This window comes from Rattus norvegicus, chromosome 10 (genome assembly GCF_036323735.1).
Source record: "Rattus norvegicus strain BN/NHsdMcwi chromosome 10, GRCr8, whole genome shotgun sequence".
NCBI lineage: Eukaryota > Metazoa > Chordata > Mammalia > Rodentia > Muridae > Rattus > Rattus norvegicus.
Window position 1 is genome coordinate 14,411,489 of NC_086028.1, and position 27,290 is coordinate 14,438,778.

At 53.6% G+C, this 27,290-nt stretch overlaps 5 protein-coding genes across 40 annotated transcripts in view; 3 read left to right on the plus strand and 2 right to left on the minus strand.

The window, feature by feature from the left end:
- The first annotated feature begins 203 nt into the window (after positions 1 to 203).
- On the plus strand, positions 204 to 5,869 carry Spsb3 (splA/ryanodine receptor domain and SOCS box containing 3). 11 transcript variants are annotated; one of them, XM_017597223.3, is made up of 7 exons: positions 204 to 358; positions 1,367 to 1,504; positions 4,035 to 4,212; positions 4,318 to 4,505; positions 4,583 to 4,685; positions 4,761 to 4,886; positions 5,070 to 5,869. In XM_017597223.3, the coding sequence occupies exons 1-7, from the start codon at positions 278 to 280 to the stop codon at positions 5,417 to 5,419; spliced, it is 1,164 nt and encodes a 387-aa protein (XP_017452712.1). In that variant the 5' UTR covers positions 204 to 277; the 3' UTR covers positions 5,420 to 5,869. The 11 variants fall into 11 exon arrangements, with proteins under 11 accessions (XP_017452712.1, XP_063124988.1, XP_017452711.1 ...); XM_063268919.1 differs by having other exon boundaries at positions 357 to 853; NM_001106988.1 differs by lacking the exon at positions 204 to 358 and adding an exon at positions 764 to 1,183.
- On the minus strand, positions 2,173 to 9,001 carry Eme2 (essential meiotic structure-specific endonuclease subunit 2). Of its 11 annotated transcripts, none has more exons than XM_039087091.2 (8): positions 8,750 to 8,984; positions 8,499 to 8,635; positions 8,057 to 8,149; positions 7,315 to 7,433; positions 7,097 to 7,175; positions 6,831 to 6,946; positions 6,546 to 6,735; positions 2,173 to 6,473 (listed from the first exon to the last, which is right to left on the minus strand). In XM_039087091.2, the coding sequence occupies exons 1-8, from the start codon at positions 8,982 to 8,984 to the stop codon at positions 6,303 to 6,305; spliced, it is 1,140 nt and encodes a 379-aa protein (XP_038943019.1). In that variant the 3' UTR covers positions 2,173 to 6,302. The 11 variants fall into 11 exon arrangements, with proteins under 11 accessions (XP_038943019.1, NP_001388876.1, NP_001388877.1 ...); NM_001401947.1 differs by having other exon boundaries at positions 6,247 to 6,473; positions 7,097 to 7,190; positions 7,342 to 7,433; positions 8,750 to 9,001; XM_039087089.2 differs by lacking the exon at positions 6,546 to 6,735 and having other exon boundaries at positions 6,250 to 6,518; positions 7,097 to 7,190; positions 7,342 to 7,433.
- A 53-nt stretch (positions 9,002 to 9,054) lies between these two features.
- On the plus strand, positions 9,055 to 10,186 carry Mrps34 (mitochondrial ribosomal protein S34). Its single transcript, NM_001105771.1, has 3 exons — positions 9,055 to 9,422; positions 9,571 to 9,613; positions 9,697 to 10,186. The coding sequence occupies exons 1-3, from the start codon at positions 9,102 to 9,104 to the stop codon at positions 9,987 to 9,989; spliced, it is 657 nt and encodes a 218-aa protein (NP_001099241.1). The 5' UTR covers positions 9,055 to 9,101; the 3' UTR covers positions 9,990 to 10,186.
- Positions 10,187 to 10,433: 247 nt separating this feature from the next.
- Nme3 (NME/NM23 nucleoside diphosphate kinase 3) lies at positions 10,434 to 11,390 on the plus strand. The gene is given in 5 exon segments (NM_053507.1): positions 10,434 to 10,480; positions 10,554 to 10,684; positions 10,777 to 10,878; positions 10,952 to 11,064; positions 11,139 to 11,390. Coding segments are annotated over 5 exon segments (510 nt in total). The 5' UTR covers position 10,434; the 3' UTR covers positions 11,257 to 11,390.
- Positions 11,391 to 11,447: 57 nt separating this feature from the next.
- Positions 11,448 to 27,290, minus strand: part of Mapk8ip3 (mitogen-activated protein kinase 8 interacting protein 3) — a 40,452-nt gene continuing 24,609 nt past the window's right edge. For 10 of the 16 annotated variants that reach the window (XM_006245962.4, XM_006245956.4, XM_006245961.4 and 7 more), the window contains 25 exons: positions 26,827 to 26,945; positions 23,324 to 23,335; positions 22,586 to 22,603; positions 21,458 to 21,515; positions 20,932 to 21,084; positions 20,238 to 20,319; positions 19,180 to 19,310; positions 18,930 to 18,986; positions 18,673 to 18,843; positions 17,884 to 18,010; positions 17,248 to 17,343; positions 16,962 to 17,120; positions 16,235 to 16,400; positions 15,479 to 15,661; positions 15,213 to 15,402; positions 14,985 to 15,104; positions 14,818 to 14,898; positions 14,668 to 14,735; positions 14,389 to 14,537; positions 14,055 to 14,226; positions 13,729 to 13,842; positions 13,565 to 13,603; positions 13,285 to 13,464; positions 13,035 to 13,184; positions 11,448 to 12,962 (listed from right to left, as the gene is read on the minus strand). In XM_006245962.4, the coding sequence (XP_006246024.1) occupies positions 12,841 to 12,962; positions 13,035 to 13,184; positions 13,285 to 13,464; positions 13,565 to 13,603; positions 13,729 to 13,842; positions 14,055 to 14,226; positions 14,389 to 14,537; positions 14,668 to 14,735; positions 14,818 to 14,898; positions 14,985 to 15,104; positions 15,213 to 15,402; positions 15,479 to 15,661; positions 16,235 to 16,400; positions 16,962 to 17,120; positions 17,248 to 17,343; positions 17,884 to 18,010; positions 18,673 to 18,843; positions 18,930 to 18,986; positions 19,180 to 19,310; positions 20,238 to 20,319; positions 20,932 to 21,084; positions 21,458 to 21,515; positions 22,586 to 22,603; positions 23,324 to 23,335; positions 26,827 to 26,945 (2,917 nt within the window). In that variant the 3' untranslated portion in view covers positions 11,448 to 12,840. Of the gene's footprint in view, positions 12,963 to 13,034; positions 13,185 to 13,284; positions 13,465 to 13,564; positions 13,604 to 13,728; positions 13,843 to 14,054; positions 14,227 to 14,388; positions 14,538 to 14,667; positions 14,736 to 14,817; positions 14,899 to 14,984; positions 15,105 to 15,212; positions 15,403 to 15,478; positions 15,662 to 16,234; positions 16,401 to 16,961; positions 17,121 to 17,247; positions 17,361 to 17,883; positions 18,011 to 18,672; positions 18,844 to 18,929; positions 18,987 to 19,179; positions 19,311 to 20,237; positions 20,320 to 20,931; positions 21,085 to 21,457; positions 21,516 to 22,585; positions 22,604 to 23,323; positions 23,336 to 26,826; positions 26,946 to 27,290 lie in introns of those variants that run through there. The other 6 variants (XM_006245958.4, XM_006245963.4, XM_008767567.3 and 3 more) reach the window with 4 other exon arrangements.

Genomic DNA, 27,290 nt, shown 5'->3' on the forward strand with positions numbered 1-27,290 from the left:
TTACTCATTTTGAGAGGTTAGTCACTCATCCTTCAGCCAATCAGATCATCCAGAGGGGTCCCGGTCCTGGCAACTGATGATGACGCCACGGACACGGACATACTTCCGCATACTTATCCAATGGTCATGTGAAATTTTTTTGATCGCTCTACCAAAGGCCAATAGGAACTTTGGTTCAGGATTGACAGGCTGTGCAAGCCTCTTGACAGCAGTCTTGTCTCGCGAGACCCGCCCCCGCGCGAAGCTGTCGGACAGCCCGCCTTCGGCTGCCGGGCCAATGCAGCGCGGGGGCGGGGATTGTTTGCGTCGCGACCGGAACGGAAAGTGGGTCAGCCCGGGCGGAGCGCGTTGGCTGCAGGTGAGCCGCGCCGGCCTAGCCCGGCCAGGCCCGGCGGGCGGCGCGTTGACCTTGCGGGCGGTCAAACCGGCCACCCGTTTTTCCCTGGCGGTGGCGCTCGGGAGTCTGGGTGGGGGCCTCGGAGCCAGGGGCCACGGACTGCATCACGGTAGAGAGATTCGCGAGCCTCAGGCGAGGGACGCAACCTCCAGCTCCGCGGAGACCGAGGGTGGCCACGTCCAGGGACATCTCCGGTTCATTCATTGGGTTCCTACTGTGTGCTCTTATACGGCGCTCAGCCAGCCCAACTGATGTGGAGTGCTGTGCGCGGCCCTGCTAGGCTTCTTTGTGGATGGCCGGGGCGAGGTAGGGTAGTACTGTGGGTCTGCAGGAGACAGGAGGCAGTTAGGACAGAGTCGACTATTACACCCAGACAGTCCACTCAGGAGAGGAGATCCAGACCTCCCAATGCCTTTACTTTTGTCCCAAGAACGACGTCAAGCCCGTGAGTTTAAGGTTGTATCAAAGACCGAGTTTGTAGTGTGCGGAGCGGGATGGGTGAGAGGGAGTTGTGTGGTGCAGGAAGTGGTGGGTCTCCAACGACGAGAAGGGCTGTCAGGAGTGGATGACAGCTGTGTTTCTGGCATGAGGAACTGGATGCTGGGGATGCCATTTGCCAAAGTGGACAGCGGAGGAGGAGCAAGTTAAGTGTCTAATGCCTGAGGGGCGGCAGCTCCTGAACGTAATGCAGAGATGGGCTGGGGCACCTCCAAAGTCATGGGTGTCTGGGTTGTGTTTCATACCATCACCCTGGGCTTGATTGAGGAGCTCAGATACTGGAGCCAGGTATGAGCTTGTGGGAGTTTCTGGAGCTCAGAGCTCAGTGTCTGGGGCCCCGGAGTCCCCCATCTTTTGGCGGTTCTTTGGCTTAGACTGCCAGGTAGAAGTGCCAGGGGCAGAGTTGTGGGGTGTGGGTTTGGGCCTTGACACATTACATGTCTTTAAGGTTACAATTGTCATTTTTTCCAGGTCCTCTTCACTATGGCCCGGCGTGCACGGAGTAGCAGGGCATGGCACTTTGTCCTGAGTGCAGCACGCCGAGATACAGATGCTCGAGCTGTGGCTCTGGCAGGCAACTCTAACTGGGGCTACGACTCTGATGGGCAGGTAGGTCTCAGTGGCAAGGTCGGGGATAACCAGTGTATGGGTGGGGTGAAAAAAGACACTGAGCCAGGCAACTGAACTCTCCTGGTATATGGTGCTTGGAAGGGCTCTTTGGTCTGGTAAAACATTTAGCCTGAGGTGTCACAGATACTCAAGACAGAGGCATGGATTGAAAGTCCTGGGTAGTGCTGGTTACTGTACAATGGCTGTCCGCCAGCCCTGCCAAGTGTGTTTTATTGTGTGCCACAGTGAATGGGTGGATGTGAGGAGCCTTGTGTGTGTTCTGTCCTCCAGCTTTACTGGTATCTGGTGATCAAATTAAGGTTATCCTTGATGCACAGTAGCACACATATGTTAAGCTATTTTGATCACTCTGGATGTTTGTGTTGTATATAGTAGGATCTGTGATCTTTTGGGGGGTTTTGAGACAGGGATTCTCTGTTTAGCCCTGGCTGGCTTTGAACTCAGAGATCTGCCCGCCTCTGCCTCACAAGTGTTGGGATCAAAGGCGTGTGTCCTTTCCTTGCCATTCTTTTTTTTTTTTTCCTTCGGAGCTGGGGACTGAACCCAGGGCCTTGCGCTTGCTAGGCAAGCACTCTACCACTGAGCTAAATTCCCAACCTCTCCTTGCCATTCTTATTTTCAGAAATGGTCTCACACTATGACACAAGTAGGACTTGAGGCAGTTTATTGTGTGTGGGCACACGTATGTTGTGAACACGTGGTGGTCAGGAGGCAGTTCTCTACATGTGACACCCTTGGGGTCATCAGCAAATTCTTTTTTACTATTATAGTTTTTAAAGTTCAGATGTCCCCAGACTTCCTTTGTTGGAGACTCTGAGCACAGGGTAGAGACCCAGCTTACTTAGTGTACCTGACTCGGCTCCTGGAGGTGGCTGTGACTTGCCTTGCTGATACGGACCGGAATTCTGGCTCTGCCCCATATTGACTGCCTCTACTCTGATGTCACAGCTCTCTGAAACAGAGTCCCTTCAAGCAGCCTATGGGATCACCAGATTGTGAGGAAAACTTGACTTGATAGGTCAGCAGTGCCCTAGGCCCTTCGTGGGGGCTTTTGAGTTTGAGAGTCAGTCCAAATTTTCAGCTAAGCCTCCAGTTCCAAATGACGACACACCTGAAGCAGCCTGTGGCCTGTTCCTGCCTCCCAGTCATCCGTGACACATGCATGCCTGTCCTCCGTCATGTAATGAGTTTGCCTTGCAGTCATGTGGCAGGCAGCTCTGGGTGTTCTGGGCCCAGGTTGGGTTGAGCAGCACCCTCCCTTCCTCCTGTCCTAGGCAGATTGGCTCCTTGTTCAGTGGATCTGCCTTGGCTTTGGAAGATCCCATCTTTGCCAGTGGGGTACAAGGTCTGCTCTGAGGTAGGAGCCTTTCCTCCAGGCAAAGTAGCTGGTCTGTTTGGTTAATCAAACATCCTGTGCGTGGCTCCTTGTGGTGTTATATTCCCTATTCCAGCACACAGGGCCCAGAATTAAATGCTGGTTTTCAGTCCCCACTCAGTGGTCTATTGCTGGACATTTCCTCAGCTGCTCATAACTGGCACCATGATGGTTCTCCATCTCTAGATGACTTGGGGCCCTCCCTGAGGAGCTGGTGATCTTGCAAAGGAAGCAGAGAGTAGGATGGTGGAGACCCTGAGTATTGTGAGGAGAAAGAATACAGGGTGAACATGGTCCAAGCTCCTCTTGGTGGCTGAATGCTTCCTTGTAGAGAAGTGCAGTGAGTGCCCTGCCCTATGGCCATGTGGCTGTAAATAGATTCAACTGCAGGGTGGGTGTTAGGACTATGATGTTGTCAGGGTTATAGCGGGGTCCTGGACCACTGTGTGGGGCACAGCAGGGCAGCTCAAGGAGGCGGAGGTCAAAAGTTCAGGGACTGTCAAGGCAGCCAGCTGGAACCCTAGCACCAATACAGGGCTCCAAGGGCCTGCAGAGCAGCTGGAGACAATGGAGTTGACTGGTCAGTCAGCAGTGGGGACCTGACCAGCTCAGCTTTGTCTACATCCCTGACCAGGCCCTGAGGCCTGAGAGCCCAAGCCACAGGACTGCATCTGAGGAGTTTGCTGCAGCTGAGGCTTGAAGCAGCTGCATTAGCCCATTAGACCTCATTAAGCCTGCTTGCCCCTCTAGATTCCAGTGACCTTGCAGGGGATGGAGACACACGTTCTGAGGCTTAAGTCTTGGGCTGTGTGGACCTTGCTGACAGCACCAGCCCTGTGGTTTAGGAGATGAACTACCTAGAGAAGACAGGAGGTGGGCGCTGTGTGGAAATGGGGCAGAGGTTTATAATGAGTTTCAGAGATCTATTAAGCAGCCAAATGAGAGAGAAGTCACCCCCCATTGTTGTCTTTTGGGTGAGGCATCTTAGCGTTCAAGTTGCCTCTGCTGAGCATTGGAGAGCCCCAGGTTCTGGCTTCTCCCTGGTGGATCTGAGAAAAGGGTTGGGTAGCCTGGCAGTGGGAGAGCGGTCCTCAACAGGTCAACCTGCCCCTTCCTTCCCTCCCTCCCTCCCAGCACAGCGACTCCGACTCTGACCCTGAGTACTCTTCCCTGCCACCATCCATCCCCAGTGCTGTGCCTGTGACAGGAGAGTCCTTCTGTGACTGTGAGGGCCAGAATGAGGCTACCTTCTGCAACAGTTTACACACAGCACACCGTGGCAAGGACTGCCGTTGTGGTGAGGAGGATGAGGGTGAGTGTCTTGCCGTAGGGACGTGTGCAGGGCTGGGCAGGTTCTCTGGGTTGGAAGGCTCCACTTTGCTCTGCCCCTCCCTAGTCTGGGCCTTCTATCCTACAGATTTTGATTGGGTATGGGATGACCTGAACAAGTCCTCAGCCACCTTGCTGAGCTGTGATAATCGAAAGGTTAGCTTTCACATGGAGTACAGCTGTGGCACAGCAGCCATTCGGGGCACCAAGGAGCTAGGGGATGGCCAACACTTCTGGGAAATCAAGATGACCTCTCCGGTGTATGGCACTGATATGGTAAGTGGCCTAGCAAGAGGGCTGGTGCCATGGGCCCTGTCACTAGGCACCTAACTTTCCAGCCCCACTGTCTGCAGATGGTGGGCATCGGGACATCAGACGTAGACCTGGACAAGTACCACCACACGTTCTGCAGCCTGCTGGGCAGGGATGAAGACAGCTGGGGGCTCTCCTACACGGGTAGGTGTTGCCTGGGCTATGGGTGGGGCTGGCAGTGCCACAGACCTCCCAGGCTCACACCTCTGCTCCTTACAGGGCTCCTCCACCACAAAGGCGACAAGACGAGCTTCTCTTCACGCTTCGGCCAGGGCTCTATCATTGGCGTACACTTGGACACCTGGCATGGGACACTGACTTTTTTCAAGAATAGGAAGTGCATAGGTGAGGGTGCCTTTGGGCTGGGGCCAGGCAGTCTGACTTGAGGCTCCTGAGGGAAGATGGGCAGGGCTGAAGCCAGGTTGGGGTTACCAGGTCAGACCAGAGTCTGTCTCATGTGCTTAGACTGCTTGAGGCTGCTCACCTTGGGCCAACCTGCAAGGCACTCAGGCTGAGTCTTCCTTCCAGGAGTGGCTGCCACTCGGCTTCAGAACAGAAGGTTCTACCCGATGGTCTGCTCGACCGCCGCCAAGAGCAGCATGAAGGTCATTCGCTCCTGTGCCAGCTCCACATCCCTGCAGTACCTGTGCTGCTACCGCCTGCGCCAGTTGCGGCCAGACTCAGGGGACACCCTCGAGGGCCTGCCCTTGCCACCCGGCCTCAAGCAGGTGCTGCATAACAAGCTGGGCTGGGTCCTGAGCATGAACTGCAGCCACTGGACATCCCCTGCACCCCCTCCGGGCACAGCTGCCCCAGCCGCTGAGAGAGATTCCCGGGAGACCAGGCCCTGTCAGAGGAAGCGCTGCCGAAGAAGCTGACTTCTCCCCGGGAATGCAGACACCTTTCTTTCTTGCCCTTCCAGGGCAGCAGGAGAGGGGAGAACGGAGGTCTAGGCTTTTCCCTGTCTCCCCGAGGCCAGGACAGTCTTCTCTGTTGGCCATGGAGTGTGACAGCTGTTCTACCGCCTGTGCTGGTAGGGAAACAGCACTCCTTCCTGTTTGTCCTTTGAGTTGCCATGTATCCTGGGAGCTGCAGCCAGGCGTCTGGACCTAGATTCCAAGCCTGGGAGGCTGGCTGACGAAGTGGAGTGCATTCATATCCCAGGGAAGAGATGGGCTGTCCCGACCCACAGGTCTGTGGGGTTTTCCTGACTTGCATTGCATGTTGTCAGCGCCTGCTCCTGTCACAGAGATGTCAGTGGGTGCCCTGGGAAGGGATTCTGTCTCGTCCCCATAGGTTCTATCATTAAAAGCGTCCTCACAAATGCCCAAGCTGCCTGTGCCTATTGTTTACCTTCTGTCTCTGTCCAGCAGCTTTGAGAGGGCCTGGCTTGGATCTCTATGAGTACTTCTCCCTGAGGGTGTATCCTAAGCTTCCAGACAGCATGGGGCTGTAATAGTACAATTAGGCACTCACACCTGCTACTAAGCTTCCTGCAACAAGTGTCCAGGCCAAAAGCAAGTTGAAATCCCAGTCACCTCTAGGGCCCTTGTGGCCAGGCCACTACCCTGCACTCTTATGTTCACCTCAGCTTCCCTCCTCCTCCCCCACCTCCCATGGTGCTTCCGTTTGACCATTGGGCAACAGAGTCTACCCCGGGCTGGACCCAAACCTCCTTGCCTGCCCCTTAGAGTAATTAGTCAGATTCTTGGGCAGGCCTGTCTTGTTGTATTGATGGGCAGGAGGCGACCCAAGGTGCGGTCAAGAGCTCAGGTCCAGCAGGATGTCAGGGTTGGTGGTGGTCAAGAAGATACAGATTCTTCGAGAGAGGTCAGGCCCCACTCTGCGAGGCTGCTTGCCCCCAGGGGCCTTCACAGGGAGGTCAGCTAGGAGGCTCAGGCGCTCCTGCTCTGTGCTGCAGTCCAGTAGAGCCTAGAGTGGGCACAGGTGTGAGTAGGTACACCTTAAGTCCTGGTCCTGGAAGGAGAAATTTAGGGGACTCACCTGTTGCAAAAGGCGGGGTGAGGGGAAGGCAGTAACAACAGCATCAGCCACAGCTGGGCTGACCCGGTTGAACTGTCTGATTTGTCGCCACCACACTCCTCTGAGCCCAGAGCCATCTCTGGTCACTTGCTGGCCTGAGGCCCAGTGCCCTGCTGTACAGAAAGAAAAGGCCTGGGAGTCCCGGAACCGCCTGAAATGGAGACACCCAGACAGGCTTTGAGAACACTATCTGTGCAGCCCTCCAACCCTGCCCTGTCTACACTCAGTGCCTGCAGGGGTACATACTTAGAGGGGAGCTGGGCGAGGGCCTTGGTGAAGGCACACACATACTGACTCAGCTCTCGCCACGAGGCTACCAGCAGCACATCCAAGTTTGCATGGAGCTGAAGCAGTACCAGAGCCTGGGGAGTGTGAGAGTGGGCATGGATCTTGTCCTCTGGGGAATACCAATCCAATGACGCTGGGAATTAAGCCCAGTTCTGACAGGCCAGACCGCAGCCCAAGTGCAGAGACAAAGGCCGGGCATCTAACAACTGAGCAACAGTTCTCACCTCCTCCACCTCTGACCAGCTGATGGCTACCCTGGCCTGGGCTTCCTCTGACTTCTTTGGTGGCCACGTCTTCTGAGAACTGGGCTTGCAAGAACTGAACAGAGGCAACCATCTTTTGGGCTCCCAAGTCTTCCCACATCGGCACAGCCCACCCAAGCCAAGTGGGATCAGGTGACAGGGCGGCTGGGGCAATCCACTTCCCTGGAATCCCACCCCACCCGCCCCTCTGAGGCTGAAGGTGATACCACAGGTACGCATCCAGTCCGATGACCGCCAGATGGGAGCGGGTGGGACTCTCGGGAGAAAGCCAGGGGACGGAGCAAGGTGGGTCTGTCATCTGCAAACCAGAATATCCCCACACTTGTTCACAGGAGGGCTTTGGCAGCAGACCTGTAGCCACCAGTATGGCCAGTTTCCAGAGGGAAACGTATAGGTCCTCTGTTTTCTGGAACTCAGTTCTGTTTCCTTAAGGCCCAGGAGTACACAGGCACTCCAGGTTTTAGTGTAGAAGGGAGCCAGCCCTCTTCTGGTCCATTTCTACACCCAGCCTGGACATTGGGCAGCGCCCAGCAAGTGTCTGACAAATGTTGGCCCTAGGACATCAACACCTACAAAGCCTTTAGCAGATATCAGCTAGGCACTGCTTCCTTTGAGTCTAGGGAAGTCAGCAGACAAGTGAGGGATTCTTAGCTGTTGTAGACAGACACCACAGCCTGGACCTACAGCACATGGACAGAACCAGCTAGGATTCTGGGCTCCTCCCCCACCACACCCCCGGCCAGTTTGCAGTCCAGGTCACTATTCGCAATTCTCCCAAAGGTCCCTCAATGTTCTTATGGCTAGAGCACTCGGCAGGTTTCTTCCTCTTACCCTCAGCACCTTCACCATCCTCAACAGAAGCTCCAGCTCATCCCAGACTGGGGAGCGAGACCTACCAAAGACAGACCTTTCCCCGAATACCTGGGTCAGCTGCACAGCACCCTGAAGAAATTCCTGGGGTTCCAGCAGCAGCAACTGTTCCTGCTCATTTTCAGCCTTCCCCTCCTGAGGCACCTGTAGGGGATCAGCGGCCCTGCTAGCCACCTGTGTGGGGTGCAGGGCTTCTCCCGCCTCTGGCAAGTCAGTCATCAGACACTATCAATAGCCCTCCAGGCTCCACACACAGTGACGTTCAGGCCAGCTTAGGACTATTCCCCAGAAGTCCCAGAATACCAAAGTAGCCCAATCCCCATCCTCATTGCCAAGAGGAGGTTCTCTGGCAGCAGCTCGACTTGGGCATCCTCCAGTTTTTAGGTTACTCTTATGCGAGGCGAGAAAGATGAATGCAGCTACCTCCCTAGCCAGAGGAAAAATGAAACATGGATTAGGACTGGCACTGGGCTGGTCATAGGGAGACACTCACATTGCTGAGGGCCGGGTCGGGCCTCACAACGCTCCACTGTAGGCTGCGGGCCTGGTGCTGCGGCTCAATGCGGCATTCACAGCCTAGTGTACCCAGCGCCTCCATCAGGATGTCGGAGCCTGCATCTTCCAGCACAGCTGGACCCAGTAGGCGATAATGCGGTTATTCCACCATCTCCAGTGAGGACTAGCGGGTGACGACGCTACCCCGTCGTGTGGCTGGCCCCAGATTCCCTGCCCCGGTCCCCTCACCTGGGTCCACGCACACCACCAGACGCTCCAGGACCTGATCTGCCCGTAAAGCCTTGGCCGCAGCTCTTCGCTCTCCTACTGAACTCCGGGCTGGCGTGCCGACTTCTCTAGCAGGGGCACCTTCGGCGTCTGAGTCGGAAATCTCCCAGGTCTGAGGTCGCCGATGGCCGAGGCGCGGGCCCCGGCCCCGACCGCGATGGGAGCCCGGGACTCTCTCAGGTCCCACCTCCGCCATAAACCCATCCTTCCTACAGCTTCCGGACGTACCCGGATGCTTTTGTTCAGGACACTGGCCGCTTCCGGAATGGGGAGCTGGTGAAGCGCAGGTTTCCTGTGGAGTAAGGACACCGGCATGGCGCGGAAGAAAGTGAAACCCCGGCTGATCGCTGAGCTGGCCCGCCGCGTGCGCGCCTTGCGCGAGCAGCGGAACCAGCCGCGAGACTCGCAGCTCTACGCCCTAGACTACGAGACGCTGACCCGGCCGCACTCTGGTCGCCGGCTGCCAGTGCGCGCCTGGGCCGACGTACGTCGCGAGAGCCGCCTTCTACAGCTGCTCGCCCGCCTCCCCTTGTTTGGCCTGGGTCGTCTGGTTACCCGCAAGTCCTGGCTGTGGCAGCACGACGAGCCATGCTACTGGCGCCTCACGCGTGTGAGGCCTGACTACACGGCGCAGGTGCGCTCGTTCCCTGCTTACACTTTCATCTTGCTCACCCTGGACTGGTTCTACCCACCCGGGAACCACCTGGGGGTGTTTGTCTCCCTTGCCCACGTAACCTAGTGGCATGGGCTCTGTGTTGACAATCCTTCCTCTTGTTCTGCAGAACTTGGACCACGGGAGGGCCTGGGGTATCCTGACTTTCAAAGGTAAGGCTGGGTGCTGGATGGAGCCGGTGATGGTTCGCATATTATCCGGCCAGCAGGTAGTCAGCATGTCTTCTTTCCTTCAGGGAAGAGTGAGGAAACGGCTCGGGAAATCGAGCAAGTCATGTACCACGATTGGCGGTTGGTACCCAAGCACGAGGAGGAGGCTTTCACTGCGTTCACTGGGAAAGCAGAGGACAGATTGAACCTTGTCCCCTACCCACCTCTGCTGCGGGCCATGATCCTCGCTGAGCGACAGAAAAACGGGGATACCAGCGTCGAGGAGCCGCTCCTGAACCTGGAGAGGACTCGAATGCGCCCCTGGGACTACCCTGCAAAACAGGAGACTAAAGGGAGAGCCAAGGGCACCCCAGTCTAACTGCCAGGATTGGCAGAGAGGTCCTGTGAGTCATTTGATGGACAAGTGTCTTTGACTGTGTCAGAATCTCCCCTTTGGTGGGGAGACCCTAAAGCCTTGACACATCTGCCAATGAATAATGGGGCAGATGACAGATTGTGATTTTCAGGCGGCCCCTCGCCGATTCCTCCGTCTGGAAATAAACTCCCGAAATGGCCTGTGCTGTGGTTTCATTATGTGTGTACCGTTGGAAAAGGGAGGGAAGGTGGCAGTGTGGAGCAGAGCGCCTGGTGCTATGGTACACGCAGGCAGGCCTTGGGCGGTACACTCAGGCAGGTCTTGGGCGCTGCCGCTGCGTTTTGGGCTCAAATGTGCTGGGATTGCAGAGCCCCAGGAGAGCCCGCGCCAAGAGGTCCTTTAAGGGAGGCCCCGCCCCCTTGCCGCTTGGTCCGCCTCATCCGCCGCCATGATCTGCCTGGTGCTGACCATCTTTGCTAACCTCTTCCCCTCAGGTGAGCACCCAGGCGGGGCTGGACTGGGCAGGGGGCACTCGGTGGGGCATGCCTGAAGCCAGTACTCCTGCAGCCTACAGCGGCGTGAACGAGCGCACGTTCTTGGCAGTGAAGCCCGACGGCGTGCAGCGGCGGCTGGTGGGCGAGATCGTGCGTCGCTTTGAAAGGAAGGGCTTCAAGCTGGTGGCACTGAAGCTAGTGCAGGTGTGGGCGCACAAAGGAGCAGGTGGATGTGGGAAGGGAATCGGGCTGTCTGGGGTTGGGGCCCTGGTACAGGTAGCTACCCCTCCCCCTAGGCCTCCGAAGAGCTACTGCGGGAGCATTATGTCGAGCTGCGGGAGAGACCTTTCTACAGCCGATTAGTTAAATACATGGGCTCTGGTCCCGTGGTGGCCATGGTAAGTTCCGATGACCTGCAAGGGGAGGGCAAGGCCTTGGGAGCTCTTATCGTGCTGACAGTAGCTCCCGCAGGTGTGGCAAGGGCTGGATGTCGTGCGCGCTTCGCGGGCCCTCATAGGGGCCACTGACCCAGGGGACGCCATGCCCGGTACGATCCGTGGTGATTTCTGTGTGGAGGTTGGCAAGTAAGTCTTATTATCATCCCCTCTGGCGACCCCTCATCTTCTCCTCCCCCTGCTCACTTGCCATTCCTGCACAGGAATGTGATTCATGGCAGTGATTCGGTGGAAAGTGCTCAGAGAGAGATCGCTCTTTGGTTCCGTGAGGATGAGCTTCTGTGCTGGGAGGACAGCGCGGGACACTGGCTATATGAGTAGACGCTAAAGTCAACATTACCAATCTGGAGGTTGTTGGTCTTCTGTGATCTTCACAGTGACAGTGCTATGTGGGTGCAGGTCCACCCAACCCAGTCTGTCCAGGGGCAACCACTTCCACATCCCACCCTCTATTTCCTTTCATAATAAACCGCAGAAAACCCTTTTGCGCTGGTGCAGTTTCAAGACAAAAGTAGTGTTAAGACATTTATTACATACAGAGCAGATATGTGAGTTCACTTGCAAGGCCAAAGCCTGAGGAGAGCTGCACTGGCCCCTTCCCTCCAGTCGCACCCACCCAGCTAACCCCGGTCACTTCACACGCCTGTGGGAACAGACAAGGGACATACATCACAGTGGAGAGGTGGCAGGGTGGTGGGGGGAAGCTTGCAGCTGCACATTGCTGCAGCTTGTTGTGGCCAGATAGGCTCAGGGGCAGTGCCCCTGGATCTGTGCTTCTCTGGTGGGAAGAGTGCAGTAGAGGCCACTGACTCTAATCAGTGCCCCTGAAGAGTAAGGCCAGGGCCAGGGCAGCACCTGCTTCCACACACTTGCTTAGAATTGTGCCCATCCTGGCTGGTCCTCAGCTCTTCTGGCCTCTGCCTGAAAGCCTCTTGTCAGTTGCTCTCCAAGGGAGCAGGCCACAGCCGGCAACCCTAGGCACTTAGTACGTGTCCGGGAGCTGGGCTCCTTGGAGCCCTGTACAGGAGGCAGGCCCTTGGAGCACACCATCCTCCATTAACCTGAGGCTAAGCCTGCATCCTAGGACTGACTCTGGGGAGACCAGGGCCACCCTTTTTCCTGAGGCCTGTGCCTGCCCTGGCAGCCTGAGAAATTCTACCCTTGGGGCTTCTGGGAGGGGCAGGGCACTAGGGTCTTGCTCCTCCAAGGTGAATCTTGTGCCCAGGAAAGAGCTTAGGGGACACTGGTCTGTGTGGGGTGGACAATCTTGGGCTCCCCTGGGTTAATGGGTATTGTCATCTTTTGAAGCAGCTACCCTAAGGCCGGCCCTGAGCGGTCATGCCAGGTACCCAGGTAAGACCTAGACTGGGGGGCCCAGGAATCAGGGCAGCCCTAACCTTGCTTCTGGGCAGATGATGGTGGCCAGGCCTGGGTCCCTCAGAGAAAGCCAAAGGGTTGGAAATCAGGAATCCCTTCCTCGGGGCTGCATGCAAAGCAAGTAGACTTGGGGAAGACCCTGGCAGTGTGAGGCTCTTGCTCCTGCCAGGACTGGTGAGGATGGAGTGGAGCCAGGGCCACCTGTAGGGGCCGCCCATAGCCATTTTGGTCCTGTCTTGCCCTGAGGGCCCCCTGGGACTTCATGTTGAGCTAGGTGTTGGGCCAAGGCCAGGGGCTGCTGGAGAGTATCTCAGAGGCTCTCTCCTCCCTGATGGGAAAGACATCTGTTCCTGCCTCACTTCCCAAACCCTGCTTCACCCCTCTCTAACAGCTGGGGGCTGGACCTCAGGCAAAAGCTGCAAGTTGAGAGGTTAAAAGGGGATGGACGAACCTGGCTGCCCCAGGGAACAGGCGGGGGGGCAGGCAGGCAGGGTCCTATGTACAGTTGGCATCAGGCAGGACAGGGTCTCACTCAGGGGTGTAGGACACCTGCCACACGATGATGTGGCTGCGCTCAGCCTTGGACAACGAGGGCTTCGTCTGGTTCACATCCCCGGTACCTTCCTCAGTTTCATCATCCTCTCCATCCCCTGGAGAATTGGCAGCCATGAGAACTCCGGCGTGCCCACATCAGGGTCTGCCTCTAGTCTCTGCCCACTTACCGATGCGGAAGTCAATGTAACCTTCACCACCACTCAGCACCAGTGCATTCTTCAACTTCTGGCCCTCAGCATCTGCAGCAGGTGCAGCAGGCCCAGGGCCCTCTGATGGGCTGTCTAGCACACTGCCATTGAGCGTGGCCAGCACATTTCCTGTCATGGGCAGAGAATCTCAGGACTGTGGCATTCTGAAAAGGTCACAGCTCTGTTACTGTAGCACAGTGGGCAAAGGGGGTTAAGATCATCTGTGTACCTGGTACAGAGACAAAGAATTTGACAGCATCACGGTGCCCGTGGAAGCAGAGCTGAGCCTGGGCCATGGAGCAGTAGGGGATGAAACTACTGGCAGTCTTGTCACTGCTGTCATCCCCATACACATGGATGATGCCCCCTGGGCGGGTCCCCTCCCCAGACGTTGGGGATGTCTTGTTGGCTGGGAAATAGGGACAGGAGGATTGGGCCACTTTATTTTCAGCAGGCAGCTGGAGATGGTGACTACTGGGGGCACAAGTAGGCACGGACCCAGCACTTACCTCGGAGACCTAAGAGCTGGCCTCGATGCAGGACCACAGCTGGGGAAGAGAGAGAAAGGAAGGCTGAGCTTGACCAGACAGGCGGCTCCCCAGCACACCTACCCTGGGAGGTCTAGCATAGCTGCTGCTTTCTTGACAGATGTCCTCTTGGATTGGGAACTTACTCTCAGTCAAGGGGATGGAGATGACAACCCCATTGCCAGTGCCCACCCACAGACGGTTGCCTGCAATGAGTAGGGCTGTGATGCGCACGAAGGAGAAGCCCAGCTTGCCGGTACCTGGATGGGACAGGAAGAGGGGTCAGCGCAGTCACTGATGGGTGCTTCTGGCTGGCACATCCCCTAACATTGCATCTTTGTTTAATTTATATTAAGGTAGGCTCTCATATAGCCAAGGGTTGACTCAAACTTGACTGGGGCTAAAGATGAACCTCCTGCTTCCACCTCCCACGTGCTGAGGTGATAGACGTGAGGCGCCATGTCTGACTCACCCAGCATCTTGCTAACATAGGGCTCAATGTCCACATCCTGCAGGTGCTGGTGCGTGTGAGCGTGGTACAGCCGAAGTGTAGAATCCAAGCGAATAGAGACCCATACTCCATCACCGATCCAGGCTAGCTGTCGTACCTGGCTTTCCCGCCGTGGGTGGGCATCAAATGATTTCTGTGAGGTAGTGGCAGCCAGTCAACAGGGGTGCGTAATGGGGAAGGGGCCTGGGCTTGCACTGATTCGATGCCCGTTCCACCTTAATGACACAAAGCCTGTCCCAATCTCCAATCTGGCAGAAGCCTCGCCCCCTTCTAGAGGTTTTTGTTTAGCACTTGCCTCAATTTGCATTGTCTTGGGCTGGATGACATGCACCTTGTTCTTGTAGCCACACCAAACTCGGTCATCCACAACAGCCATGCAGCGGATGGAGTGGTGTGGGTGGCCCAGGTCCATTAGGTGGTAGTTGCTCAGGTCCCACTGGCCATCTAGAACGAGCCCAGGACACCTGTTCAGGTCTATCTCTGCTCACAGGGTTGGTGTGGAAGACCCACGGCTAGGCTCAGGATAGACCCAAGAACTCCTAGGCCTGTCTCTGCAAGGGCCACTTGGCCTTACCCTCTCCACGATGGAAGATAGCCAGGGTTCCATCTGCAAGAGCTACCAGCACTCGGCCTTTGACATGCCTGGAATGGTAAGTCAGTGAGGCAGGAAGAGGGTGCTGGGCCCTTGGGTCCCTAACCCCACCCCTCAGTGGGGGCCACATACACCAGGCTCAGCACAGAGTCTTTTAGTTTGATGGAGTGCAGACACTTCTTCCAGTTGGCTACCGCTGAGTGCACATAGAGCCTGCAAGGGGGCAGATGGGCAGAGCTGACATGGTTCAGCGACCCCTCTCAGAACAACCCACGTCTTGTGTCTCTGGCTTTACCTACCAGCCATTCTGGGCTCCTAGCCACATGGTGGGTGCAGCACTACTGGTGGTTGCTGAGGACTCCCCACTGGGCTCCACCTGAGGCTGTACAATGCTGCCATCCGACTCTGACCCATTCTCACTGCAAGAAGAATAGAGGCTGTAGCTGCAGAGTAGGTCACAGAAGCACATGCTTGATCCCTGTTCACCCCTGCTATGCTTTCATCTGACCCAACCTAAGAGAGCCTACCTGGCAGGCTGGGTGCTGGAGGATTGGGTGGGTGCTGGGTCAGTAAAGACATGCTCTGTGAGAGGCCCAGGCCGGACTGTTGTTGCTTCTGACTCACTGGGACCAGGATCTGGCACCTCCGTGGCTTCTGTGGCTTCTTCTGTGGATTGGGATGGGTTGACCTTCCCATTGGCAGTGGCTGCCACATCCCCTGTGGAAAGAGGAGTAAGCCTGGCAGGGTGGAGAAGAGGAATGTAGGGATAGGGAGAAGATGATCTAGGACTCACCCTGCCCCTTGTCCAGTACTGGGGTGTCTCCTCGGGAGGAACAGTTGCTACGTGGTACATTGCAGCGGGTAGCACATCCCACCAGGGTGATGCCAGCCAGCACACCGTCAGCACCTGAGTCTTCGGGGTTCACATCACTGTCTAGGAACATGTCTCCAGGGGGATAATCACTGTCGCTGGCCGCTGGGGGAAAAATTCCAGTCCATCAGTCCAACATCACAAAGCTCTGTCTCAGCGAAGGCAGGAACTGTCTATGTGGCTGGCTCTGCTCTCAGCCAGCCTAGTCACACACAGCCGTACCTGGGACTCTCAGGCCTAGGGTCAAGCTTATAGGTCAAAAAGAAACTAAGAAATAATACTCTGCGCCATCATATAAAAGATCCTGAAGAAATCCAGGAGTAGAGGCTATCCCAGCAAATAGGTTTCAAGGAGTAGAGGCTATCTCAGCAAGTAGGTTTCAAAGCAGAGACATGTAGAACTCTTAGCACTATCTTGGGGCTGGGCTAAGAGGTCATGAGGTTGCGGCTGAGGGATGAAGCCAGGAGCTTTCCCTGTACCCTGGAGAGCTCCCTCCTGACACATGAAGTTATACTCACACGCCTAGCAGGTCTCCAATCCCTACATATTCAGTATCTCAGTCCTACCTGGTGAGAAGGAAGAGCTACCCGCCTCAAGCACCAGCTCTGCAGGGCAGTCCACACATAGGCAGCAGTGCCTATTGTCGGACAGCACCTGGCAGTGGGAGCCCCAGCTCACCAGGAATGCTGGAGATACACAGGACGTGGGCATTGCAGACTGTGAACTGATCCACAACTGTGCCTGGTTGGTTGGCATCAATGATCACCACCTTGCTGGTAGTCAGGGTGCTGGTGAGGATCCATACCCGACTGGAGGTAGCATCCGCCTCAGGGACCTCCTTTGCCTGTTTCAGAGCATATCAGGGGGAAATCAAAGCTGGTGCCTGAGCTTGGTGTCAACATGGGTCAGGGAATCTCTGGGACTCCCTAAGATCTAGCCCTGACTATGGCATCAGTGGACAGTTATCTTCCCTTACAGCTCACAGAACCGTAGCTTAATGCTATGGTTGCTAAGAGGAAACTATGAACTTGGAGAGGCAAATCTCATGGCCTGAAAGTCAAGCTGTGACTGTACTCTGGGCTTCACTGTAAACCATTAGGCCTCTCCTATGAGCAGCCTTCCTGCTGCCTACTTTGCTATATGAAATAAGATATGCCTGGTTCTCCCAAGCCTTCTGTTGCCAAGGGCAGTACAGTCCCCTTGATCCACAGGCCAGCAGGAAACCTGGACTATAGAGAGGTGGCAGTGGTATCTTAGATGCTGCAGCACCTGCTTCCTGTCTCAGACTGAGGGAGGAAAAGGGATGCACTGTCACCAAGGTATGGTCCCTTATTGCCAGAACCTGCAGGGAACTATCTAGAGACTTTTTGCAGGGTAAAAACACATTCTTGACTAACACACTGACCTTCTTCTTCTCAGGTGATGGGTGGGTGCTCTTGGGTTCGCCTTCTCCTTCCCGGTCGCAGGTCAGAGGGTCTCGACCTGGTGCAGGCTTGGGTCCATTGCTAGAGTCCTCCTCGTTTGGTTTCCACCCACTCAGGTTGACACCAGCAGCACACCACAGCTGTGAGGACAGGGCTGTGAGGTCTCGGTACTCCAGCTTCTCTGGCCTCCCAGAGGCTGCGGTAATGGAGACTACCCTTTGTCCAGGGTTCCCTTGGAGGCCCCTGAGCAGGATCCTCAGTGCTCACCTTTGTTGAGGGGTCCTTCTCCACCAGAGGGCGGCAGTACACAGGGACAGGCACATTTTTCATCCGGGTATCTTCCTGGCCTCCATTGGGGCTCAGCTGCAACAGAGATGGTTCTGTGGTATGAGGTCGAGGGAGACACCTTAGCCTTCAGAAACCTCAATCAGTCGCCTGTTAGCTTCTGGTACACAGTATACTGCATCTGGCTCTGCTGGCCCTCTGTGGTGGTTAGTTTTTGCCAACATGACACAAGTTAGAACCACCTGGGAAGAGGGAACCTCAACTGAGGAACTGCCTCCATCAGACTGGTCTGTAGGCATGTATGTGAGAGGTGATCCTGGGTTGTGGAAGAAAGCAAGTTGCCAACGCAATGGAAAACAAGCCAATAAACAATGTTCCTCTGTGATTTCTGCTTCTGTTTCCCTTGACAATGGAAGTTAAGTCAAATAAACCCATTCTTCGCCCAAGCTGATCTGATCAGTGTTTTATCATAGCAACAAAAAGTAAACTAGAATGCCCTCAGAGATACAGATCCACCAACGCCAGGTAGGAGATGGGTGCCTCCTGGCTCTGCACTACCACTGTGCCCTTCTCACAACACCCTCTCCACACGCGGACACCACGTGCTGCTTCGAGTACCTGCTTGTACTTGGCAGGCAGGCTCCACCCACAGGCCTGCAGCCTCCCGTCATCATTGCGCACGTGTTCACGGACCTGGCGGTACTGCTCCCGCTTCTGCTCACGCCGGGCAGAAGAGGTGCAGTCACTGGGTGAGAGGAAAGACAGGTTACATCTGTTCATGGTGAGCCATCTGTGCAGGCTGGGGCACCCAGACTCTCACTGGTCTTCCTGGTAGAGTGTGCCATGCCTCAGAGCCTGCTTGATTCTACCCTTGTCTCTTCTGAGACAAGGGTTATTATTTGACAGAAGGTGGCTTTTCCCAATTATGGGGTGTGATCATGTGTTTAAGAGGTCATTTCTAGCTGTTCTGGGGCCTGCTCTGTTGCTGGGCACTGGGGCTCAGATGGCAGCAACCGTGTAACCTAGGTGAGCTTACCAGTAGTTATTCACAATAGTGGCAGCAAGAAGCTTAACTAAGTATTAGGGCAGTGTTCAGACCCTACAGTCATTCAGAGGAGGTAAGAGTATTGTGTGATCCAGCACAGTCTTCAAAGTCTAAGAGGACGGTTCCTTGGAACTGCAGTTCCTGCTAAAGGGCATTCAGACAGAACCTGAGGACTAGATTTTGCTGGGGGTAGTAGTGGACCTAGAGAGATGCTGTCATCTTTCCTGTTCTTGATAACTTCTGTCCCACAGTACAGTACATTAAAAGTCTGCTTTCCAACTTCAAGTATGGAGTGGATGGACTTAGGACACTTGGCCCCTCCCCTCACTAGGCTGGAGGAGCAGGAGGCTCGGGATACCTACTCATCAGGGAAGAACTCCAGGGGTCGGCTGCCGGCTGAGATCTGGCACAAAGCATGGTTGCGACGCTGGCTAAAGCCAGCTGTAGTGGGTGACTTGTAGTGAATGTTCACAGACGGGTAGGACCGTTTGGCCGGAGGGGGGCTGGATGAGGAGCTGAAGAGGCGGCTAAAGCTGCCAAGGAAACACAGATAAGTAAGCCAAGTGTGGCCAGTAGCAGGCTGACGAAAGCCTCTCCTTCTCTAGAGCACCATACTCACAACTGCCAGATAGTGGATTTCTTCTTTTCCTGGACAGATGGGTGTTCCCTGGATGCTCTGAGGGAAGAGTAAAGGTGGAGCTGAAGCAACTGACCCTGGAGCCCTCCAACACTCTGGGGAAAGGAAGAGTGGTGGAGGGCAGCCAAATCCCATGGCCTCCTAAAATTCTACAACCCCAGCTCAGGAAACATAATCCAACCAGAGCCATGAACTTGCTCAGGAACTGTCAGGGGAAATGAGGAAGGCACACCTGATCATTTCAGTCCACCGCACAGCCTCCTGCAGCTCCATGAGGCGTTCCTTGTACTGGTTACGTTCCATGAGCACTCGGGCCATCTCCACTCTTGTGAAGCGTCGGCGTTGGGCCATGGGGATTTTGTCCTGCAGAGTGCGAGAGCATGGTTCCTCCAATGAGATATAGGAGGACAGTCCAGCGTATGTGGCTTCCTTCTGAGGTGCCTACTACCTACGTGGGGATATAGCGGGGAAGATCTAAGTGGGGGATATAGCAGGGAAGATCTAAGTGGGGGATATAGCAGGGAAGATCTAAGTGGGGACAAATGGTGATGGGAATGACATGGTTAGAGTGTCAGGCTAGCCCACATAGGCTTTGCCACTCTTCTCTCCAAAGCTGCACCCTGAGCTTGAACAGGATGAACTTAAGGGAGCTGGGAGAAAGTGCACAGGGAGCAGATCCTCCCGCGCATGGCCTCACCCCTGGAATCTGCTTCTGCCTATGTGCAGAAAAGAAGGTGGAGGCTTGGACTAGCCACTCTTCCATACTCTAGCGGCCACAACCCACACTCTCACCTTTGCTATCCTATCCTGAGATGGAATCTCTACACCATGTCCCAATGCCTGAACAGATGAGTAACTGCTCTGTTATAAGGGACACAGTCTGTTCTCCTAAAGGTATTCTGAACAGAGGGACAAACTGTGCTGCCCTGGACCTGATTTCAGGAAGGGAGAGGAAGTGCAGGCTCAGGGTTGGTTGTGCTGCCCAGGCAGCAGATGCACACCAGCAACATCTGGTGCTGCTTCTGCAGCCTCTTTGGTAACAAAAATAGCTGCTGAGACTGCAGAAGGCATCAGTAAGAAAGGGAAGAAATGTGACCCTGCCTCAGTTTAGGGGGTGGGGGATCTGCTAAGGGAGTGGTCTGCTGCCATTAACTCACTCAATGGAGTGGAGAACATGCACTGGCTTTGGAGGTCACAAGTGAGGGGTGAGGAGGGTCCAGAAGAGTAAGTAAGTCTAGGAAGCCCCGCCACGCCAGCCCTCCCATGCCCACAGGTTAATAGTGGATATACCAATTCTGTACAGAGATAGCTGCTTACATCCTCCACCTCTTCTCTGGGCTCACGGCGGGCGGTTACTGCCTCTGACTTGACTCTACAGGATGTGGGAAAAAGCAGGCAGGGTAAGAGTCCTGCCAAATGTGCTTCACGGCCCAGACATTTGGCTGCTCTAACCAAAATGGGGGAGATCCAAGCTGAAGAGGAAGTAAATCAAGCTACCCTGGTGGGTAGGCAAGTCCAAAGCAGGTGGTCTCCACAGGCCTTCCCTACACTGCCCCTCCCATCTCAGAGGGGCTAGAACCAGGATGCGGCATCTCCAAGGACCTTGTGGCTTTGACCTTGGCTGACTGCAGTGCTGTGGAGCAGAGGTATGGGGTGCTCAAGTAGCCAGAAGTACCTGGTCAGCCCTGCATTCCTGAATGAAGGATGGGATGAGAGCTGTAGCTGAGGATGGCACCACCATTCCCAGAGGACAGATAAAGCAGGACCCTGTATCTGGGAGGGCACAGAGGACTTGAGGAGACAAGGGGGTGGTCAGACAACGGACCTACCTAGTGGCTGGACCTTGAAAAGTGAACACACAAAGCTACTAGGGGAAACAGGAAGCGCTTAGATGTTAGAAGTAGAGGCTGGCATTATTAAGGACAGAGAGGCAAGGTGGCAGCTTGAACACCCAGTGCAAAGCCCAAGTCTCCGGTGTTCTCACCTTTTCAGTTCTTCTTCAAGCTCTTTGATTCGGTTCTCCAGCTTGACTTTGGCTTGCTTGGCTGCTTCCAATTCACCCTTCAGTACCTCCTGCTCTCCTGACAGTTGGTCAACCTTGGCAATGAGGTCATTCTTCACCACATTCAAAGCATTTCTTTAAAGGGAAGGAAGATGAGGACTTAATATGTGCATTTTTTTTTTACAAGAACTTCTATTTGTTTTATTGAGAGACAGAGCTTTGCTATGGAGCCCAGGCTAACTTCAAACTTGTACTTCTCTGTCTGTCTTTTGAATATGAAGAGTGCAGGCCTGAGACACACCCCTGCAGGCACATCCTGGTCTAGAATTTGATGCTTGACCTGGGCATCGAATGGAGTAGTCATCCTGGCTGAAGGTTCCTTACAGTAGCTTTTTGGAAGAACCACTCAGGAGTCCTATGGCAATTCCTACTGTAAGTTATGGCAACAGTCATGTTTTAGGAGTCATCCAACCCTGGGTTCAGCACCGCTGGTACACAGGACGCTTACTTTGTCTCTAGAAGCTGTGAGTTCTCCAGCAGCAGGTTCCCCACTTCTTTGCCCATTCCTGAAACGAAAGGTGGAGGTTTCCCTTGAGCCTCTCTAAGTAGACTTTGTTTTATTGAACATGCCTCTGCCACAGAGTAGCAACCTTCCTGGCCCTGTGCCTTGAGATGGGAAGGGATAAGGGTCTGATCCTCCCACCTGCAGGGCAGCTGAGCTGCAAAAGCAGGGGCAGTCAGACCGGGAGAGGTCCCTGGCCTCATCCATAGCCAACAGGAAGCCCTGGTCTTCCCTGGGCTCACATTCAGAGGCCTAGAATATTCCTTCCAGCTAGCTCCCAACAGAATTCAGCAGTATAGCAGGCCCCGGAGTAGGCCCTGTGAAGCCACTTCACGTCCTGCCCTCAGCAATGCCCCTACTCCAGCTCTATGGTTTATTCACAATGAACCAAGGCCTTTCAATGCCACCCACTGTTAAACAAATGTTGGCACTGCGACAACGGACAGAGATGGCACAGAGAAAACCTTTGCCCCAAGGATGATTTATTGCAGCTGCAGCCCACCATGAGGTTACATATGGGTCTGGTAAGACCTGGCCTTAGTGGTGGGGTCAGGAAGTATGTAGAGGGAATGGATGTGAGGACAGGAGCTTTTCATGGGGAACTGACGCAGTCCTTCTGCCAAAAGACTAAGTTCTCTCTTATAATCTTCAAAGTACCAACTTTAATCCTCAGGTTAGCCTGAAACAGCAAAGGCACTGTGAAGTGCTGGCCACAGTCCATTCTAATGTCCACTTTGACCTCTTTTGCTTCAAACAAGGACCTGCTTTTCCCTGGTAAACTAAGAGGGAGCACCAGGTGCGAGGTCTGTTCTGGGCCTGTGGGTCCTCTCAGAGACTGGCAGTGGTTTATCCATGGTGACCAGCAGCTTGGAGGGAAGGCCACCTCCCACCCCAGCTGAAACAGAATGGAAAGACGGCGCCTCACCCCGGCCTGAGGTACCTGGAAACCCTGGAGCCCCACTCACTGCCGCTGGCCCACAGAACAAAGGGCTCATGAAGCATGAGAAGATGTTGGATAGAGAGAGGAGGCCAGAAAGAGGAAAAACAGACACTTAAGCAGGGCCTTGGCCTTACCAAAAAAATCATCGCGCACTACGGGAGCATCCCAGTCCCACAGGAGACGGGCAACGGGGCAGGAGGAGGGAGAGAAAAGAAGCGTGTTAAGCCTATGTAGACAGCAAAGTAGGGGATGTCAGGGGCCACTTCTGGTTGGGTTAGAGTTGGCAGCGGAGGGAACAGAAGGGCAGGAGGTGGGATGAAGCCAGGGAATCCTGTGAAATTTTATCTGTGGGCAACAGAGCAGTCAGTCAAAGGAAACCACACAAGGAGAAGCTGTGCCCAGGGGCTTGGCTGCCATTGAACACACTAAAGGGCCATGATTTATAGAGGCAGGGGGCCCTCAGGGCCTCCAGTGCACAGCAGTTCATCCTGGCTACTCAAGTGGACTACAACTGACAGGGCCCTCATGGCACCTTTAACTTCTGGGGTATGCTGTCTTTTGTTCCTTGTGGCTCTGTAGATCCTTCAGAAATGGCCCTTAGGGCCCTTTTTAGGTTGAAGATGGGGGTCATATATTAAGAGCCTGTCAGTGGTCAGTGGAGCAATCCCATCTGGGCATTTTTGGCAGTAGCAGCTTGGGAGCAAAGCACATAGCTGTAAGGGTTAAGTGGCTCTGAGCAGTCAGAAATCAGTGGACAGTGTGCATAGCCCTTGGTGATGGTCGGAGGCAGGGGAGAGTCCCACCCCCTGCTTCAGCTGCTCTCCACAGTAGAAAGAGGGGACCACATGGAGACAGACAGGAGAGATACATACCTGAGAACTCCCCTGGGCCACATCCAGTGAAGCAGAGAGACAGGAAAGGAAGCAACAAAGATCAATTGGTGACTGGAATCAACAAATAAATTATTAAAAAAAAAAACAATGATTCAGCCATTCCTATATTAATGGGCACAAAACTCAAAACACTCCAGCAGGTCCAGGATATATCACATCTTAGGGATACAGAAACCCTAAAGGGAGAGTTCCTTCCTTCCTCTCCAAGGTACCTAGCATACCCAGTTCTTGTTCAGCTCTGCCAGACAACTGTAGTACCAGTGGTAGGCTAGTGTCTAACAGGCCTCAACAATTCCTGTAAAGAGAGGGATGTGTGCGTGTGCGCGCGTGCGCGGGTGTATGTGTGTTGGTGAGCAAAGGATACCAAGGAGGCCCTCAGAGTTAACAAGCTGTGTCAGCAGTGCATATAAAGAGGCCCTGACAGGTCATAGATGTGCACCTGGACATGGGTTCAGGGGGTCTCCTGTCCGGTCCAGTACTTACAGGAGTCCAGGGAAGGAGGACATGATCTTGAGTGAGAGACACAGAGATGATAAGAAGGGAATAAGGATTCTACTGTGAAAATAAATCAAAAAGTAGTGGGGGCTGGAGATATGGAGGGCTATGAACAGACCTCACTGGGTACAGGTGTCTTCAGTACAGATTGCTAGGGAAAAAAAATTGGACTAAAGTAGGAAAACACTTTTCTCCAACAAGTTACAGGACAGAGTTCTGTTCTGCTTGTATACTTCTCAGGGAAGAAAAAGAGCACAAAAACCCATCTGATGGGAGCTAAAGAGATAGCTCAGTGGTTAAGAGCACTGACTACTCTTCCAGAGATCCTGAGTTCAATTCCCAGAAACCACATGGTGGCTCACAACCACCTGTAATGGGATCTGATGTCTTCTGCTGGTGTGTCTGAAGACAGCTACAATGTACTCATATACATAAGTAAATAAATCTTAAAAAAAAAATCTATGTTCTGCTACCCAAAAAACTTTAAAAAAAATTCATTTGATTTAAATAAAAAAATGTTTGCCATGGAAAGCCAAATAAAGCAGTGTACCAACTCAGAAGTAGCACCCCTTTGCTTACACCTTTCTAGATAGCATGCTATATATCCCTCCTCCCAGGAAGCTAGTTTGGTAACTGGGACTCTAAGCACCTTGGGTGTTATACATAACTGCTCATCACCATCTACTCCTGTCGTCCAAAGGCAGCCATTACACTGTGTGAGCAGCACCCAGAGACCCTTGCAGAGCTCCACAGTGGACAAAGGCACAGCGGCTTGATAATTCATTTCACACTCACTTTTCAGTAACTATGAAACGGAGCTGGAGGTTCTTATGTGTCTGAGGTGTCAGCTGTGGTTTTCTGATTTATCCTTTGCTAATTTTCTATTGTACTTGATTTGCTTCAATGGTAAAGAACACCCACACACATTCTTTCTTGTCTTTTTCCTTGGTTCTGAGTGCTGGGGATTAAACTGACTTCTGCTAAGTATATGCTCTACTACTGAGCCACACCCCGCGTGCGCGCGCACACACACACACACACACACACACACACACACACACACACACACACACATTAATGATCACAGTCACATGTATAGACATTTTCTTTGATGGTTTTGGTAATGTAGAGACCCGGCTTATGGAAATATTCTTTAATATTCTTCCTCAGTTCCATTCCCTTTGTAATTTTGTTTAAATATTTGATGAACCTAGAATTAATTTGTTTTATAAGATCAGGTAACCATCTTATTACAATATGGACTGAAGCTCATTTTCGTGCAAACAGCTCTGACTTATCATCCTCTTTCACAAGTGTGTCTACTTCTTAAGGAGAGCCATCTCCAGACATGTAGAACTCGTTACCATACGGAGTGGTCTATCATGGATCTGAGCGCCACCACAGTGACACAGGCTGAGTCTGCATGTCACAATTTGGATTCTCCCAAGTAAGGGAATTGCTGGACTTCTCTGAGGATCAGCTTCCTGACTTGAACATGGGGAACGCATTACCTTACCACTGGCGTGTGCTCTGCTGTTTCCAGAAGACAGTGCAGGCAGAGGTGGGCATGATACTTGCTACTCCTAAAACCTCCATTCCATAATATGTGTTTTCCTCAGCATTTCTGAAGCCTTACATGGGTGCAATAACTGGCAACATACTTATTTACTTACCTAGTTCTCTTACATCCCATTGCAGGTGCCCCTCCCCATCCTCTTTTCCTCCCGGTCTCCCCCACCCTTCTCTCTCTTTTTTTTAAATAACTGAGCTTCTTAACATAGTGTATGTTGCTATTGCTGGTGTCTTATGTTTGATACATACAGTGTGTGACAGGGCAGATACCTTTTACTTCCTTCATAGTTGAGATACATGGAGCTGAAAGCCGGGTCTCCTGGGAAGGGGCCTCGCCACTATAATCATAGCTGATGACCACCCACTGTCTTAAGACGTACACAGCATCTCTCCCTCTCCTGCCTGTGAGGTGTTCGTGTCTCCACATATCCACAGGCTGCTCACGCTTACTCACTGAATCCTGCTGTCTGTGCTGTATTGTCTTTAAGACCACATGAGTGGCTGTGGCCACAGGCCAGGAGGACCCTTGGGTGGGTATCTAACTAAGTAGAGGAGACAGAACCGAGCTCATGCTTTCAGAACTTGGTCACCATAGTAAGTAATTTGTATTCACAGATTATACAGTAGTGGGTCCTGCCTGAGTTCCTTATGTCCATCTGACTTCCTATTTCCACACACACAAAAAAGGCTCCAGAACACCTGCCAGCAAGACAAGACTCATGGCAACCTTTGCTCAGGGTGGTCACTGTTCCACAGAAATGAGAGCAAAGCAACACACAGAGAGGGATTCATCTTTGTTGTGCCAGAACAGGACTCTGATGTTCGCTTCCCCAGAGCACACCCCATCACCGCCCATCTGCAGCAATAGTGTCAGCTACATAAACTCATACCCTGGCCACTAAAGGCATGTCAGAGACCATCCCCTGCGCTCCCATGTATCTGAACCTGCCCACCCTTCACTTACTTGATGATGGTCTTGCCCTACCTGACCTGTGGAGCAATGAGAAGTAGAGTCCTACAGCATTCTGCTTATAACTGAATATGGAGGCCTGTGGGGGTAGCCTTCTCCTTTCCCCAGCAAGTAGAGGTGTGGCCCTGAAGAAACCCAGGAATGGCTGCCACAGGCATTTGCTAAAACCAGTCCAAAATCCAGAGCTTTTCCTAGAGCACGGTGTACTTAACTGCCAACAAGGGACATCCAGTGGATACCAAGTGCTAGCAGTATGTCTTTGTGAATAAATTAAAAAAACCATAAACTGGAGATTTTAGGGAAAATTCAAAAAAAGAATTTACTTTAGTAACATTATGAAATAAAAGTCCTCAGCCCAAAGGAGCATAAAACCTTTCCTTCATCATAACTAACTAAATAAAAAGACCAACAGAGTCCAAATGTCAGAGTCATGGGTTGTGTTTACCTAGAAGGTCAGCTCCCTCGTCCACATCCCCGATGACCTCAGACCCCGCTGTAGATAGTTCATGGTACAGGGAATCGGTGTTGATTCCAAAAGCTTTGTTTACGATCCCCTGGGTTGGGCTGTTGGGATACATACAGAAAGAGCAGTTAGGAACAGCACTGCTGTACCTCTAGACAGTAGCCCGCCAAGCTTGAGTTGAGGTCCGCAACTGAAATGTCTGCAAAAGCTCAGACCCTAGAAGTATATGGTGCAACTTTAGGAGGTGGGCTAGCTGGGAGGAAAGGAGGTTACAGAGAGTATGCATTCAAAGGTACTAGTGGGACCCTAGCCCTTCCTCAATTCTGGGACTCCATGAAGTAAGCAGTTCTCTCACCAGATGCTTTCCTCCTCATGATATACTGTGTTACTACAAGCTCAAAGACTAAAGCCCTGAAACTCCTAGTCTTGTGAATCAAAACCAACCC